Source organism: Emys orbicularis, chromosome 6 (assembly GCF_028017835.1).
Source record: "Emys orbicularis isolate rEmyOrb1 chromosome 6, rEmyOrb1.hap1, whole genome shotgun sequence".
Classification (NCBI taxonomy): domain Eukaryota; kingdom Metazoa; phylum Chordata; order Testudines; family Emydidae; genus Emys; species Emys orbicularis.
The window spans coordinates 80,568,484-80,586,757 of record NC_088688.1 but is presented as its reverse complement, the minus strand read 5'-3'; the positions used below and the strand labels follow the sequence as shown (position 1 = coordinate 80,586,757).

The following is an 18,274-nucleotide window of genomic DNA, read 5'->3' as shown; positions in this document are numbered from 1 at the left end:
ACGGCCACAACTGCAGCGATGGTCACAGCGGGATCCATGCTCGCAGTGCTGTGGCGTCCGCGCTGTCACTGACCAGAAAAGTGCGCGAACTGATTTCCCGCCGGCGCTTTCAGGGAGGGAGGGCGGGAGTGACGGTTGGATGACGACAGTTACCCAAAAGCACCCTCGACACATTTTTTTACCCAGAAGGCAATGGCGGCTCGACCCAGAATTCCAATGGGCAGCGGGGACTGCGGGAACTGTGGGATAGCTGCCCACAGTGCACCGCTTCCAATGTCGACGCTTGCCCCGTTAGTGTGGACTGACAAAGTCGAATTACTGTCCTTAGTGTGGACACACACGTTCGACTTTGTAATATCGACTCCACATATTCGATTTAACTAAAATCGAACTACTCTCGTAGTGTAGACATTAGTCTTTCTAATAAACGCCCAAAGGACTGCCCACATGACTTCAGCAAGAGACACACTATCCAGAAGCATTCTTATTTCATAAATGGATGGGAAGGATCCCAACCATCACAGTGGAACAAGCCAATACTGAAGGCTGAGGCTCCACTGGTTATGATAAATTTTGGTATGAATGACATTGCTTCGGGTGACACTTGAAAGATTTTCCAAGATCTCAGGGACTTTGTAAGAGCTGGAAGAAAACAAAAGTACAAGAGATTTTTGATATCTTTCCTGTCCCATCAACAAAAGAAAAACAGGAAATCTGCAGGTAGGTTGTTAGTTATGCAAGTACTGTAGAGTAGAGTTTTGGTTTCATAGAACATTGAGCCTCTTATATATGGCTTCCATTTCAGTAGAAGGCAAACCAAACTTCTGAGTGACAGACTAGCTAAACAAGTCAGGAAGGTGTTAAACAGAGCAAAATACACAAACACAGGTGTCTCAAGGTATCATTGTGTCAACTCAGACACACAGGACCTGAAATGTTTATAGACTGATGTTAGGGTCAGATACAGACCACCAGATCAGAATAGAGAACAGGACAAACCGCTCTTTCAACTTCTGTAACGGTATAAAAAGAAAAATTAACGTACATTATCATGGAGGATTTCAACCTGGGGTACATACATATGCTAGAGTTCTCATGCTGCCACTCCTTGGAGTTTCTTAAAAAATTAACAAGCTAGTAAGCCCAACTCAGGGTAATTTTCCATTAGACTTCACTGTGATAGAGAATGATGAACTAAATACCAAATTATAAAGTAGCAATTGCAAGTGATCACAACCTAACTACATTTATGTGCCAACAGAATATAGTCTGAATCAGTATTTTCTATACTTGGCATTTTGAAAAGGCCAATTTCCTGATGCTGAAAGGAATTGTGAGTAAAAGTTTAAATAAAACAATGTGAATGATAATAGGAAGTTGTATAAATCCACAATTCCAGTGTCACTAAAGAAGGCTTCTTTGGTTAAAAAAAGAGAAGTGGAAGGACTAGAACTTTCACCCAAGAGTTTTAGTAGCCACTGAGATTGATGACCAATGGAAACAATCAATGGATGGGTGAGGGGGAAAAAAACAGAGAAGGAACCAATACTATGAAAACTAGGAGTGCTAACAAGAACACAGATGTTTTAAAACTCATCGGTGCCTCTAGGAATTCTTATTTTATTGAGAAATTGAAGCAATACAAAACCTGCTGGCCAATTACATCATTCAAAAGCCACCAACACTTCCTAACCATGCTTCTGGTGATTGCTGCATTATTTACAGAGTTCCCAGTACCAAATTATCCTTTCAAAACAAAGTATTGTTTCACAGGAATCTCAGCTCCTCTTCACAAACAATGCTCTTAATAGCCAAAGGCATTAAGGTAAAGATCAATTCTCAACAGCTACAAATAAAACTGGGATGGTTTGACCACGTGACTTAATGCTTTATAAAGTCAAAACTACTGATTGTAGTTAAGAGGATTTCACCTGACATATGTTCTTTACGCATAGGTTTTAAGCCAAATGACTTGCACCAGAAACATTGCTAAACATTACAATTCATGTTGCTGGTCTCAATTGTGATTAGTTTCTCCTCATTTTAGGTAGAAGTGTAATGCAATATTACAACAATATTGTCTCAGTCTCCTGAGCAGTCAGTAAGAAGTAGAGCAAAATCCACTAACTGATAAAAGCAAATGCAAAGAGTTGTCTGCAGTGACAGTGGACAAGTTACCCAAATAAAAGTGATCTTTTAAGAGCTCAAGACTGTTCTTCATATTTGGCTCAATGAACATTAAAAGGTTTCCTTTCATCTAGGATATTAACTACGAGATGAGGTTTAGCAGCCACAGGACCAAAATCTTGGTTTTAGACTATTATTTCCTCCCTACAACTACTTATTTAAAATACACTAGCAGACTTTTTACTTCATCTTTTGACCTCGGTTTCCACTGATTTAAAGATATTAACTTTGTGACAAAAAGAATAACACTATTTTAAGCTGAAAGTAAGCATTGCTTTGACTAAAATGAAGTGATTTTAAAATAGGCAGAGAGAGAGAAGAGCAATTATAAATTTAACAGTTCAAATTTAAGTCAATTGAAGGATTAACCAGCTACCATCTCTGCAATCAGCAAATATTTTTCAGCCCACAACTCAATACCATTTTTAATAAAATGAGTATTGAGGATCCTGTTGTTTTAGAAACATAGGATATTTTACACTTAGTAGCCATTTTTATTTAATTATTTCTAAAAGGATCAGTTTTTAGAAGTACTGCTTGGAAAAAATGCGAATGGATATTTAGTAAGTTTTCATCAAGCTGGTGAAACGGTGGTCCCACAGTTATTCAAGAACGTTGGCTCAAATGTTAAGTCAGTTGCTATTCATCCTACTGGGATATCCAGACAAATTGCTACTCAGACACTGTATCTTATAAGATGATAGTGCTGATGGTGAGGAAGAGTAATACAGGAGGCACCTAATTCTTAAATAAGGAAAAGTGCCCATTTAAATGCTCATTAGCAGATCCTATCAACAACCGATAAAGGATTTTCCCTTCAGAGTCTGGATACCATCTGTTTCTCTCCCACACAGAAAAGGATGTAACAGTTCTCTCATATAAAAAGGTCAAGTAGAAAATGAGTGATAATCTAGAATGAAACAGCAGCAAAGACTGCACACACTTAGAAGTCTGTCCTCCATTCTGTGCACTTTATCAAAAGTTATTCTGAAGCTGAGTATCTCCAGTTGTAATCCCTTGTGAAAGCACTATGCACTTAAAAAAAGCACAATGCCCAGAAGAGATCATCCCAATGTTTAAAAAATAAGAGTTGGGAAGAAGAGATAGATATTTCATAAGGAATGGGGAGCTGACTGGGAGGCAGCTGAACAGAGAAAGAATCCAGAGGTGGGACTGTGGCCCTTCAAAAAAGTAAAAGGAAGTGAGATTAAATGTCATTTACCTGAAGATACTATCTTTGCCAGTTCCTTACTCCTGGGTCTTAGCGCCTTAGAGAAAGTTTATCATTCATGCACTAAACTCTAGAATGTGATTCTTGAGTGCAGTGGTAGAGTATGATCAAAACCCAATGTCATGGCTTGGCTCGCCATCACTTCCCATGCCCTCTGAACATTTCTTCTTTATCACAGTCAGCAGAGGAGCTCTCACTAGAGACTTTGCTTCTTCAGCCATTGCTCCAACTTGTCAGAGTCCCAGGGGAACTGGTTATTTTTTAACTATCGTTTATCTTCCCTTCTAGTCAAGTCTCAAACAGCTATACTAAACAGAGGCCAAAGCTTTTGAGTGCATATCTGTGGTGTTTTGACACCTATTTTCCCCCTCAATACACAGTACAGAAACATTTTTGTTGTTTTCCACCTAACTTCTTGTTTTTGTTTTAGGGTGTTTCCCCTCCCCTCCCACCAGGTTGTGGTTTTGTTTTGGGTTTTCTTTTTGGCATTTTCCTAATGCCTCATGAGATGTATTTTGTTTTGGACATTTCAACATCAGTCCCATCCGAGAAGTCAAGTTCCGGGCAGAAGCATGGGAGTAGTGAGCTGCCACTCACAGTAGATTGTGCAAGTGTTCAAACTACAATCACCCATGCTCCGCTGAGTTCAGTTCCCCGTCAGGGGGCCTCAAATGCCCTACTTGGCTTCTTGGACTGCGCTCCTTCATGACGGGGGGGGGGGGGGAGGAAAGAGTGATCCTCTTCCAAGTGTCCCCTCACAGTAAATTATACTGATCTTCATGATATGATCCTTCCCTTCATGCTTTGATCAGCAGTGAAATAGCGGATGCGGACAGATCACTGGGCATCAGAGTCAAGATGAATACAAGAACAGACCTCTCAGTGCTGTTGTTTCAGGCTCAGACAGATATCACTGAACTATTTAGTCTTCAAAACAGGAACGGAGTAAATTTTCACAGCCACAGTCACAAAACACTTTTCCCTATGAAAGCTTAGATCTGGGAGAACAAGGTGGCAGCTCAAAAGAGGTGGTGAAATACAATACTGCTATATACTCCCCTTACTCCTAATTAAAGCCTGACCTGTTCTCTGTACACCAGTATCAGGTATGCTATTTGGTTCAGCACCTATTTCAGCACAGTAACTATCAAAGCATTTGGCACACAAATTCCTGGATGGTTCAGTATATGAGTAACTTCTCTTCTTTTGCAATTACAGTGTAGCATTAAAAAAAAAAAAGGAAGGAAGGAAGACTGCTTAGAAGCTTCAAACCTTATCAGTGTAACAAAGTGTTGAAATCAGACTACTCTGATTGTTGCATGTCTACCTCACTTGACCAAATTATGCATATTTGTTGCCCCTGACAAGCATTACCCAATGCACTAGAGAGAGATCAGCAAAACCTCCGAGCCCTGCTTGAGGCACCCAAGGGAGATTTTTTGTAAGTCAGCATACAGCCAGGCTGAAAAGCTTCAAAGGTCAAAGCTTTGAAACTGACGCATCAGGACTTGGTTCCAGTAAAGCCCACATCAGCACAGACCTCCCTTCCATGTCCCCATAAGCCCAATTGTCTAACTGACCCACTGAAATGCCCAGCACTAACAACACTGAGTTCAAGGGCTCCATTATGCATCTGCTTAGACACTTCAAGTCTGTGGTAGGAAACTTCAGTTTACTGAATGAAACACAGCCTTCTTACAAGAGGCTCACCTAAATCAAAGCAAACCACCCCTCCTAGATCAAACAACCAGTTTACATCAAGGAATCCTAATTTTACTCTCCTGCATTCTCAAGCTTGAAGTGCAACAGAGAACAACAATTCAGATCTCACTGGATGTTCCAGTGGAGAGTTAGGATCTCTCCATGCAGTTGGAATGCTTTTTTTGCCTCCATTGATGTTCACAGTTGGAGGGGGGGGGGGGGGAGAATTCAGCATAAAAAGCTCTGGCCTCAACCCCAACATGCCTGTCCCTCTTATACTGATGCTTCACAAACCACTTTCAAGGCTCCCCCTTGAATAGGGACAGGTTGAAGATCGTAACTCACCCTATCTGGACTTAAATGAATCAGAGGATCCTGATGTTAAATACATCCCTACCTATAGGGGAACAGAGACCTTGACTTTACAAGGGAGGACCTCATTCTCCACCAAACCTCTCCCCAAATTCTTACCAAAGTTGCCCAAGATAATTGTTGAAGCCAACATAGTAATCTATAAGGGCCATAAATGAGGGACCCAGGAATCCCTAGGAAATATGAATTGTGCCCTTACACCCATTTTGAATCAGGTGGTGAGAACATGTGACTGACTTCTCCCACAGCTGCCTCCGTCCTAAAGGCAGACAGAGGGGAGAGAAATAAAACCTACATGACCAAAAGTCAGGTTGAGCTTTGTAAGAAAACCACTATCCTGGTCAATTCTCTCATCCTCAAAGGCACACACCTGGCTCATCTTGAGGAATGGGCAATATTGGATACTATATATGGTGACAATGGACACCCTCACCAGTGAATGCCCAAAGGTCTGCAAGCACCTGGGTCCCTAGAAAAGTTCCAGAGAAACTGGGTAGCCACCTTAGATCAGAAAAAGGCTGTTTGGGGAGCATGTAGAGTGGTTTTACAAAAGGAAGAAACATAGCATTGCATTTTCTATGGCCTGCATCTCACCCCAGGGGTCCTTCCTTCCAGAGTAGGATAAGATAGGTTTTGCATCAACTGGCTTCCAGGGTTTACTGAGCCTTTAGTCAACACCATTACCTGGACCTTATTCTCAGAAGCAGACTGGAAGCCTTTTACTCCTGATGGTCCCTGCTCAACTCAGACACACAGACATTAGGTTTCAGAAAGCCATCCTGACTGCATGCATTTCACTCCCCTCTCCCCCCATATCTCCCTCTCCCCACAAAAACACACCACAATGTTTTTGTGTTTATCAATGCCAGGAAGAATTGCTGCAGGGAAATCCAATCTGGCCTGGCAAAGAGCAATCAAGGCAGTGTCACAGGTGAAAGACGAAAGGGGGTTTACTCTAGATATTTCCTGACACACAGAGATCAGGAAACTGCATCAATATCTAGTCAAAAAAGTTCAAGGTCATTACCCCAAGAACCATCACCCCTCTTCTGGATATAAGAGAACGACTGTGCATCCTCTGGACTTTGAAGATGCTTATAAGCATATAGAGATACTTCCTAAACAACAGTAGGATTTGCTGCAGCGAGAACAGCACTGCCAGTTATGTCTTGCCTTTTGTGGTGGCATAAGCTCTGCATTTTTTTTATTAAATGCACTCTTATCCTGTGTAGATACTTGGACAATTAAGGGATTAGAGACAACACTCTGGTGAGTGCTGAAACATCAATCTGTCACCACTGGAGTGCCGGAGTTGTTAGAATTCAAGACTGACTGCTGGGATTCTGGTAGTTATTGGTAGGGCTCCGTGTCTGTCACAGAAGCTGAGGAAGTCATGGATTCTGTGACTTTCTGCAACCACCATAACTTCTGCAGTAGCAAGTGTGGCTGGCTCTGGGGCCAGCTGATCAGGTGGCCCCAGGGACAGCCACACCGGTGGCTGCTGGAGCTGTCATGGGGCCAGCCGCACCAGTGGCTGCTCAGGTGGCCCCAGGCAGCTGGCCCTGGATACCGCCCGAGCAGCAGCCGGCGCGGCTGGACCTGGGGACTGCCTAAGCAGCAGTCCTGGAGGCAGCCGGATTAGCTGCTGCTCGGCAGCCCCCGGCAGCTGGAGCCGCTGGCCCCAGGGCACATCCCCGCCCCCCCCTGCAGTGCCTCTCCCAGCAACAGCTCCCTCCAGGGACCTCCCAGAGCAGCGGCCCCCCCAGTTAAAATTTAGTCAGGGATTTTTATAGTACAAGTCATGGTCAGGTCATGGGCTTTTATTAAAAATACTCATGACCTAAGGCTAAATCGTAGCCTTAATTATTGGAATACAAAGCCTTCCAAGTAGTTTCCATGGCAAATCACTATTAAAAGGTTTTCAAGTGGACTTTGAGGTCCTAATGGAAGAAAACAATACAAGGACTTTCACAGCACACCTGGCTAACAGACTCTAAGCCTCTTTAGCATGGTAGGAGACAAGAGGCAATATTTAATTTGAAATCCATTCCTAAGACACCTCTCGTCCAGACTGTAGTGATGACAGATTTGTCCACCATGAGAGGAACTATGAATACAGAACGCCACACACTGAGAACATGGTCTATCCAGAAACAGTAGTTGCACATCAGATGTCCTGAAAATGCAAGCAGTCTAAGAACCTTTAGAGACCTAGTATTACAAAAGGTGGTTCTGGTTCAAGTAAACAAAACAGAGAGACACCAAGTCGCACCTGCTGGCAGCCCTGCAGGCACAGGAAAGAGCTTTATTCTATAAGATTTTCCAAGCTGCCACATACATGGCAGAGAAGATCATCATCATGCAATTGATATTACCGATTCTTACTGGTGGTCCTTAGATAAGAAAGAGTCAGCACAGCTTTGACTAGTCAGGGACACCAGAGATAAGTTTCTTTACTACTCACTGCTTCAAGCTGCCAATCGTCTCATGGCATGAAGGAGACCACATTAGCAAAGAATGTCTTCACCTATATATTTCCTTTCCACCAGCCCAACTCACAGCATAGATCCTGCAATTCTCAGTAGAAAAAAACAAACAAAAACAAAAACCAACTCAGTGACCATATACCGACCGGCCCAGACAGATTTTCAACTGTTACAGATAGCTAAAGGCAGTCCCATCAACCTGAGAATTTGGACTCAGATCCCTCAACCAGGTATTAGCCCAGCCTCTCCGTCACAAGGTAGAGATCATTAAGCATAAAGGGTAACATTTTCAAAAGAGTTTAAATAACTTAGAAGCCTAAATCCTCCCACTGACTTTCAATGGCACTTAGGCACTTTTGAAAATGTTACCCGCCAACTCCAAGCCTACCACCATTTTCAAGGTCATCTTCCATACGAACCTGTAACTCCAAAGAGAGAAGGTTTGCAGGGAGGTACGATCAGGCCCAAGGGGACTCCTTCTACTTCAGGGGTTCTCAACCTTTTTCTTTCTGAACACCCTCCCCTCCCGCAACATGCTATAAAAACTCCATGGCCCACCTGTGCCACAACAATTGTTTTTCTGCATATAAAAGCCAGGGCAAGCATTAGGGAGGTAGCAAGCAGGGCAATTGCCCAGGGCCCCATGACACAGGGAGCCCCGTGAAGCTAAGTTGCATAGGCTTCAGCTTCAGCCCCGGTGGCAGGGCTCAAAGCCCTGGGCTTCAGCCCCATGTGATGGGGCTTTGGCTTTCTGCTCTAGTGGCAAGTCTAATGCCAGCCCTGCTTGCCAGACCCCCTGAAACCTGCTCACAGCCCCCAGACCCCTGGTTGAGAACGACTGCTCTACTTGGCTCACAAAGACTGCTGGCTCTCTACCTGCAATCCCAACTGAAAGTCTAACTGCATCCTAGCTTGACAGCTCTTACAGACTAACCAGAGATAGACCAACACCTTAGCAACCCCGGCCATCAAGTTAATACAGGGATTGACACTTTTGTTGTTTTTAATAAAACCCCCTATGCCATCCGATTATTAATGTGATCCTGACAAAGTTGATGAAAGTTTAGATTGATCCATTCAGTACCAGAAAACTCAGGTTTCTTCTATGAAGGTCAGTTTTCTGGTGGCAGAAACTTTAGGGTCTTAGTTTCTCTCAATTTGAGCTATTTACCAATTTATCTTATGCCTTATAGGATAAGGAAATGCTGCAGACTCATCCAAAATGCCTCTCCAGAGGCAGTTTTGGAAATACACATTAACTCGGTGTTTAAAAAACAAACAAACAAACAAAAAAACAAAACAAAAAAAGTGGTACTTCTTCCATGCTTTGCCAACAAAGTAAGTTCTACCAATGTGAGACATCACTCATAGAAGATCGAGTGGATATCCAAAATGCATGTTCTCTTGTCTCAGGTTCCCTTCACTGGAGTCCAAATACATACATGGCCGTTAACAAGTGAACTTCCTCGGGGTATCATATGATCCACTGAGCTTCTTCAGCTTCACTTCCCTTTGAGGGAGCTCAGATGCCCTATTTGACCCTGTGGATAGGTCTATGCCACAATTAAACACATGGGGGTTAGCCCGTGTCAGCTAACTTGGGCCAGCCACGGGAGTTTAACTGTGGTGTAGCCATAGCGAGTTAGGCTCCTTCTTGAGTAGGGTTGGAAAAAAAGGGGAAGTACTCTCTCAAGCCTACTAACCAGTGGTGCCAAAAAATGCTGTCATAGTGTATTGTGCAGATCTTCATACCATGAACTTCCCTCATTTGTTACACGCTCTGATGAGCAAGAAGTCAACAATGTTGATATTTAACCCATTATGAGAGGCATCCACGTTAGCACCTATGAGATGAACGGGATAATTTGCACCCCTTAGAACTATTGTTTCAGGTTCTGCAAATACAGGCAGATGTGACTTCATCCATTAGCCTCAAATGTGACCCGAGTGTAACTCAGTGACCATAACAGCAGAGACCTTTTGTTAAAGAGTTAGATTGTGGAGAACAAGAAAAGAGCATGAAAGAGTTGTCTGTATGCTGTAGTGTTACATACCAGTTAAGCCCTGATAACCCTACAGTCTTGTCAGAATTCTTTCCACACCCATCCCATTGATATTCCTAAGAGGACCATTTCTAAACAGATGTCTAATTGTACTTCACAGTGCAACGATCTGGCTGGCCTGAAACTAGGCCATTGTTAAGGCTCAATGAGTTGACGCAAAACTGCCCCTTTGGATTGTTTCAAAGATGTTTCCACACAAACGTCTCTAAAGTATAGCTACATGGTCCTCTCAGTGCATTTAGAGCATTGTTGGCTTTGACTTCCAGGAGGGGATCCTGTTTCAAGCTCATTTTTCTTTTGAGATATCCCTCATGCTTACCATGCAGAAGTGAGACTCCTACAGAGACAATGGCCCTGATTCTCATGGCGTGCTACTCTTACAGTGCTGCAGCTGCACCAGTATATTTGTGCTGCTGTAGCGTTTACTGGCAACACTAAGAGCTTCTCCCATCGGTGTAGGTACTCCATTTCCCTGAGAGGCAGTAGCTATGTTGACGGGAGAAGCCCTCCCATCGATATAGCGTTGTCTACACCAGGAGTTTGGTCAGTATAACTGCATCACTCGAGGGGGTGGATTTTCCATATCCCTGACTGACATAGTTATACCAACGTAAGTTTGTAGTGTAGACTAGGGCTGAGAAGCAATAATGAACAGCAGGCCTAACACTGGCAGATCCAGCCACCCAAGGATTCCCCCCTGCATAAGGCAATCCTCAGGTGGGATAGAGCTGCTGTAGTGGCTATTGCCATAGTTCCCAACAGAGAGGTATGGCTGGGGAAGAGGCACCACAGTCAGAGGCCCCTGAATCTGGCTGATCCCATTGTCAAAATGACCCCTTCAGGATACAGGCAACCACCAGGCTGTTCTAATGTACACTAGAAACCAGGCTGGCACCTGACAGCTCCAGGTGAATGTGAATGTGAATGTGGCTGGAAGTCACTTTGGCTCCACCTCAAAATCTGTACCAAAAATAATTTGGCCAAGCTGGTGAATCTGGCCCAGTACCTCTAAAGAGGGGAATGTTATTTACTGTCATTCTGCTTCCCTGATACTGTCACAATGCCAGATTCCCACTTATCCACCCGACTGCCCCTCTGAGTTTGTAGGTGTTTCCTTTCTCCTCTCCCCACACTATTTTCATTATAGGCATAATTTTGCTATCCTGTTGATCATCTTTAACTTCTTCTTTCCCCTTAGAGCTTTGCCCCTTCGCCAAAAGAACAGAATAGAATGTTCAGAAAGCAGCATTTATACTTGCTAGAGAGTAGAGAACAGCTATCAGGAGAAGGCTTGGCTCAGAAGCTACCCAGTTACTACTGCCCTCAAGGGTCAAACAAGGGGCACTAAGGAGTTGGAGTACTTCATGTGTTGCATTAAAAACTAAGTTATTTCTCATAAAGTTTATAAAGTTTTAAATATTAGGATGTTACACTACTGCTTCATCTACATTTAAAAGTTAGATCAATATAGCTACATTGCTTAGACTGCGGAAAAATTTCACACCGTAAGTACCGGAGTTAGGTTGACCTAACGCCCAGTGAGCCGTGGCTAGGTCGATGGAAGTATTCTTTTGTCAACCTAATTATCACCTCTCAGAGAGTTAGTTTAACTACAGGGATGGAAAAACCCCTTCCATCGATGTAGAAAGCATCTACATTATGGTGCTACAGTGGCAAAGCTGAGCCAATGGAATATATACATACCACAGGTGAAGTTATAAATATATTTATGTACAGTCATGGTAATCCATCACCTGCAATACTGTCTAGTTTTGAGTACCTTTAACTGGAGATGTTCAAGTCCTGGAAGAGGGGTAACCAAGAACTGTATTATAAGCATGATGAAGTCTTCAGCTTAGAATTTAGAACATCTCTCACCTCATGCTCTTCAAGACCAAATTTCCATCCCTCTCCCCCTCCCCCTCTCCTCCCAGTGGCATATATGTAACAGAACCGGCTCTTACATGGTTTTAAAGAAAACCACAGCGAAAGTCAGACAACACCAAATAGCTCCACGGAACAGAACTTCTCTGCAGTTTTCTTCTCACTCTTCCTGTCCCACCTCCAAATAACCCCTCATTTCAATTCTAGACCTCTGTTCAACAGGGACCGGCACTTATGCTAAGCAGCATTTTAGTGATAGGAGAAATGACTTCTGGGCTCTCATGCCTGTCCCTCTACCTAACACCCTATAGTAACTCAAGGGGAAGAAACTGTTTTAAAGGATCAAGTCACTAATCAGATCAGCAAAGGACAGACTGATCCACCCAAAGACTGATCTCACCCACCCTCTGACCGGTCTCTATCTGAGCACAAAAGCCTGACAAATTCAGCATGTGGCACCCTGTATGTCCATTTCAATATGAGACTTGAACCAGGGCTTTGGAGCGGAAACCCGGAGCTGGAGCGCGGACCAGTAGGTTTTATGCCTGGAGCTGGAGCAGAGCAATTCAAAAATTTGATTGCTCCAAATCCCTGTGGAATACAACAGAAAGCAACTCATCCATTTGAATTTACTAATTCCTAGCGCTCACTCCCCCCCAGTGATAGAGCTGTTTCCAGCTTCAAACACCCAAAATTACATCCGAGCCTCTGTTTCCATTAGTAGAAAGTTAGGCTGATCAACTCAAGTATCATCCAGATGCCAAACCAGTGCAACTGTTCAAATAAACATATGAATTTTATACAACAAATAGTTTCAGGTACTACATCTTTCCCCCCTCCCCCAGTCACACAAATTATAAAAAACACAAAAACGGACTTCTAAAATGTGTCTTCCTCCACCCACCGAGTGATCTATACCAGAACCACACAAGCAAAAAAGGAAAGAATGAAAATGATACAAAGTATTGTAAAATACAATAAACTAAAATAAGATAAGACAAGACTGTTTTCCCCCTCATCTTTCAATTAGAAGTAACACACCAATACTGGCCTCAATGAGTATGTCTACACTGTAGCTGGCAGCAAGACTACCAGCGCAGTAGACAGACTTGTGCTATTATGGTTCAAACCTGCACACTAAAAACTGCAGTGTGGACACTGATGCACAGGCAGACACTCAGGCTAGCCACTGAAACTTGGACTCACCTGACCCCCTAGGTCTGTCTCCACCAGTGCAACAATGTCAACACTTAGCACACTAGCTTAAGCCCCACTAGTGCAAGTCTGTTTACCCAAGCCAAGAGGCTTGCTCTCAGCTGTAGTGTAGACATACCCAAAAGGCACAATGACAATTTACGTGAGCTGCACTACTAAGTCTTTGCCATGTCCACATGTATATGAAGATAGTTACAGTTATTGTGAGAATCACAAGTTATAATTTTTAACTGTATTAGATGAATATAACTTTTGTATTACAAAAAAGCTGGAGAATATCCTTCACTGATTGCATGTCCAAGTGTGCAGATGTAATAAAGGCATTGTCTAGTGATCTGAACCCATGACTGGAAGTCAGAAGCACCTGAAGTTGTGAGGGGAGGGGGAGGGAGGAGGGAAGAGGAGGGGGAGGTTGTTTATTTTTCATAGGGTTTAAAAAAAAAAAAAAAAAAACCACCACCACGTGAAATTGACAAGGCCATGTTGTGCCATCTGTTTCTAAACTCGACACCCCAATGATTTAAGAAATGGCAGCATTGTGTGGCCTCCAGATGGGTATATAATAGAAATACCACAACTACATGCTTCAAGAGAGGTGAAGACAGAGGCACTAGATGCAGTTATATATAACATACACATGTATTTAGAATGCCCAAGTTCCTTTATCAGACAAACTACATCTGTCAGACTTACCCTCACCGTTTCACTTTTCGTATATCTAAAATTAAGGATACTTCTCTACCTGACGGGAGAGTTGAGAGGATTTACTTGCTACTATCTATTAGGTGCTTTGAAGGTGAAGCACACTGAAGAGCTAAATATTATTCAATGTGCAGCATTCCAATTATAACAATTATCTTTTCATACATTTGTAATACCAGATTGTTCAAAATTAGAGGAAAACACACAGAAATAACAAGTTGTGTGTTTGAAAAAGTATCAAGTTTCTTTACACAGACTTGTCTACACCAAGGAACAAACCCATGACAAGTTTTAAAATTATTAAATTTGATTTTTTTTTTTTTAAAAGCAAAGCATCAAAATAATAAGTGGTTAAGTTGTGAAGTACTATCTCCCCACATATACCCCTGCTGTCTCCCGGCCCCCCACCCCTTCCCCAGACCAAGATAATAACTCAGGTAGAGTTTTAGTAAGCTTCCTAATAAAATGTGTTTGAGGAATCATGCTTGTTTAGAACAAACATGCAAAGTTTCACCCCAAAATGTAGCTTAAGGAAGTTGAAAAGCTCATGAAGTCATAGGCTTAGAATTAAATTGCTTCTTCAATTGCTATGCTGTAATCAAAGCCGTGAAATCCTGTCGAACCTCTGAGGTTCAAATTCTAAATCTTATGGTTTAAATTACCTTGGATTGTGATGGAAAGAATATTTAAGCACTATCCCTCTTCCCATCCCCCCAAAAAAGATTTTTTCCCACCCCATATGTTGGATCAATGCCAGATACTACACGCACAAACAAACTCTATATGTTGTATACATGAAAGAAACCAAAACAATGGTAAATGGCCACTCATGTTCCACATTAATTTATAAACAGGATTCTAAGGGAGAGAAATACGAATGAGATAAGACAAGAAAGATGATAGGAACAACAGTAATATTTAATTGTTACGGATAAGATAGAAAACACACATAGAAAAACATCACATTTCAAAGAAGTGTGTTAGCATTTACATTTGACATGTGGAAACTTCAGCACTTTTGGTGATACAGTGGTCTATTTAAGTGGCTCTAGATTCAAGGTTTTAACAGGACTCAACAAACCTGCTCTGAACTGCATGAAACAGCAGTTGCCTCTTCCCACTGCCTTGGGTCAAATGTTTGACCCTATCTATTTTTTTATGAAGTTATGACTTGAGAATTATACCGTATAATCTGTTCACAATGTGTGTTACTCCTACTAACCTTAGCAGGAGTTATGTAGTGCATGCAATGAGAATTTTTAAATTAAGTATTTAGAATTCAGAAGGAAGTAGATCAATGATGCAGACTATATGAGCTATCAGGGGGTAGCCGTGTTACTCTGTATCTACAAAAACAACAAGGAGTCTGGTGGCACCTTAAAGACTAACAGATTTATTTGGGCATAAGCTTACGTGGGTAAAAACCTCACTTCTTCAGATCTGAAGAAGTGAGGTTTTTACCCACGTAAGCTTATGCCCAAATAAATCTGTTAGTCTTTAAGGTGCCACCAGACTCCTTGTTGTTTTTATATGAGCTAGTGTCAAATACAATGCAGCATGAATTTAAAACAGGCTAAGCTCTAAATTAATTTAGGTGAAATTCTATTAGAAATATATGAGAAAAGGAAATAGCTTTGTGGTATGCAGTAATCAGTAGTACAAAGGGGAAAAAGTTACTGAAGACAAAACAATGCTATTAAGCACAACTGCTAATACAAAGCATTGAGAGCTAGGATGAAAAGAGGTCAGAACACACAAGTTTCCTTATTTTTATCTCCAAAGAGTCTTAACAAAAAGTAATCCACATTTGCCAATTTTTACCTAGACCAGAAATAGTCTTTAATTAGTAATTTAAAATTAAAAAGTCTCTAAACCATGTCCATACACGCAGGTTTCATTCAGCAAGATATCAGCATCTGAAGATATTCAGAGATTATAAAGCCAGAATGAGCCATTGCTATAATTTAGTCTGACCCCAGTATAGAACAGACCATAGAACTTCCCTTGACTTCTGTTTGAACTGGATATCTCTTTTAGAAAAGCATATCTATACACTATGCAGAAGCTTTAACTGTTATGTCTCCAGCAACATACTGACTACTCCAAAAGGTGGCAGAAGCTTAAAGTCTTGTTATATCTAGTACCCAATAGAATTTAAAGGAACCTGCAAAGAAGATAGACAAGGAAGAGACTCAATTACAATAATGAAACTGACTTTTCCTTCCCTTCCAAAACACGCTTTAATTCAAAATAAGGGGTAAAGAATGTTCATGTGAGCTCTTCTAATTTTTGTGTAAGGAAGGAGAGCAGAATGATTTAATGACTCCCACTTGGGAGAGTGAATCTCTTACTTGTAATTACCTTTTCCCTATCTACCCGATCATAGATTCTCCTCTCAGTTGCAATAAAATCATTACATGTATAACTGTGACTGGCTCCTACTGCTCCGCGTCCCAATTCCTGCACACCTTTATATCGTTGAGTGGCAAGTTATTGCTGTTTCCGTTTTCCTCCCAATACAAATCTACATTTCTCTCAAGCCGGCTCGTGGACAACGGGAACAGACGGGGGGAGGGGGAGGAAGGGATGTCTTCTAGTTGTTTCTCTGTTGGCCAAATTCAGACGGGGGGGAGGCAAAGGCCTCCTATTTCAACCCAGCGGCCCCTGCTCAGCTCAGATCCGAGTTATCTGGCCCCCACGTGGAAAGAGGAAGGAAGCGGAGCGACTCTAAGCATGGGCACCATCAGGGCTCTGAAGCACCAGGCTGAGGAATAGAGATGCCTGCAGTCTCTTACCTTGTCCAGCTCATCGTGCAGCTCGGCCAGGCTGGGCCGGATGAGCTTCTCGCCCAGCTCGGCGGCCGTGTGCCGGTAGTGGTCTATCCTAGGCACGGCGTCCATGGTGTTGTGGCCGAAGGTGCGCAGGTAGTAGGTGTTGGTGTGGGTATCATAGTAGTAGTGGTGATGCCCGCCGCCGCCCCCGGAGTGGAGGCTGCCCTCGCTCAGGACCGTGTCGCCCCCGTTCTGGAAGCTAACACCGCCGCCCTCCGGGCCCCCGCCGTGCTCAGCCGGGCTCTCATCACCGGCCGATGGGTCCACAAAGTTCACCCGAAACCTGCCCTTGGCTTCCTCGCTGCCCTTCGCCGCCACGCCGCCCTGCCCGCCAGGTTTCTGGGGCTCGTCCGCCGCCGCCCGGCCAGAGCCCTCCGCCACCAGGTCCACCTGGAAGCGGCTCTGGCTCGGACCCAGCGGTCTGCACAGCGCATCCCCGGCCGCTGTCGCCGGAAACAGCCCCGCTTCAGGCTCAGCGCCTGCGGCCGGCGCATCCCCAACGCGAGCCGGCAAACGTGACGATTCCTCAGCGCCTCCCGCCGCCGCTGTCGCCTGCTGCTGCCGGGTGGAGCCGGACGGCGGCTGTTTCCCCTCCATGTCTCCGGCTCAGGCTGCAGCGAACAAGCGACAGCCCCGGCTGTCTCTGAAACCCGAGCGGCGGCTCCGCTGCTTTAAACGTCCAACCACCAGCCGGGCTGCCCCAGACCACGCAACGCGCCGCGCCCGCCCGCCCCTCCTCGCCTCTCCCCTCCCTCCGCCGCAGCGCCAGGTGATGATGCTGTTGCTACTGCCGGGGCGGCTCTTCTGTCTCGTCCGCCCGCAACAAGCCCCTGACCCCGGAGAGACAGGCAGTAACAGCCGCCTTGCTGCGCGCTCCGCACCGGCACTCCGCGCGGGGCCAGCGACCCTCGCCCCCGACCAGGCGTCCCGGCTGAGGAAACACGCGGTGCCCGCTCCCCACTGAGCTGCCTGACCTAACCCCAGAGCCACCCTGACGCCGGCGAGCCCGACACCCCGAGCAAGGGCCCCACGCACGGCACTGATACCCCGAGCAGGAGGCGGAGCGGTGCTCGCCCAGCCCCAAGGCACTGACAGCGCCGCGCTGCGAGCAGCCGGCAGAGCGGGCCGGGCTCAGCCAATCGTCGCTCCGCGCCGCGGCTCGGGGCTGGGTCTTTAAAGCGACACGAGGCCGGGCTGGCGGCGGAAGTGGCTCCTTTCCAATCCCCGTCCACTGGGACTCGCTCGCCTTCGGCCCCAACGAGCCTGGCTCCGCTTCCCTTCTCGGGGCGGGTGCGGCAGCGGGGGGCGCCGCCTGTCTCGGAGGCTCCTCCTGCACCTTCCTGCCGGCCGCGTTGCGGCGGGAGGAGACACCCTGCTCTGGGCGGATGCTAGCGCCGCTACTGCTGCATCCGCCGCCGCCGCCTCCTCGGAGGGAGGGGGCAGGCTGCGATCGCGCTGCCCACGCAGCCTCAGCCAGCCCCCGCGGTGGCGGCTGCGGCTGGTGCTGGTGCCGGCTCCGTCCCGCCCCCTGGGGCCTAGCCTCGCGCTCGCCCGCTCCCCCGGTTTGAAAGTTATCAGCCCGCCGGCTCTGAGTCTGCAGGC

The 18,274-nt window shown here is 44.9% G+C and overlaps 1 protein-coding gene across 1 annotated transcript in view; it reads right to left on the bottom strand.

Annotated features, from left to right (window-relative positions):
* Window positions 1–17,269, bottom strand: part of SLC12A2 (solute carrier family 12 member 2) — a 108,165-nt gene extending 90,896 nt beyond the window's left edge. The window contains exon 1 of the mRNA XM_065407063.1: window positions 16,637–17,269. Within this exon, the coding sequence (XP_065263135.1) occupies window positions 16,637–17,269 (633 nt within the window). The remainder of the gene's footprint in view (window positions 1–16,636) is intronic.
* Between the last annotated feature and the right edge of the window lie 1,005 nt (window positions 17,270–18,274).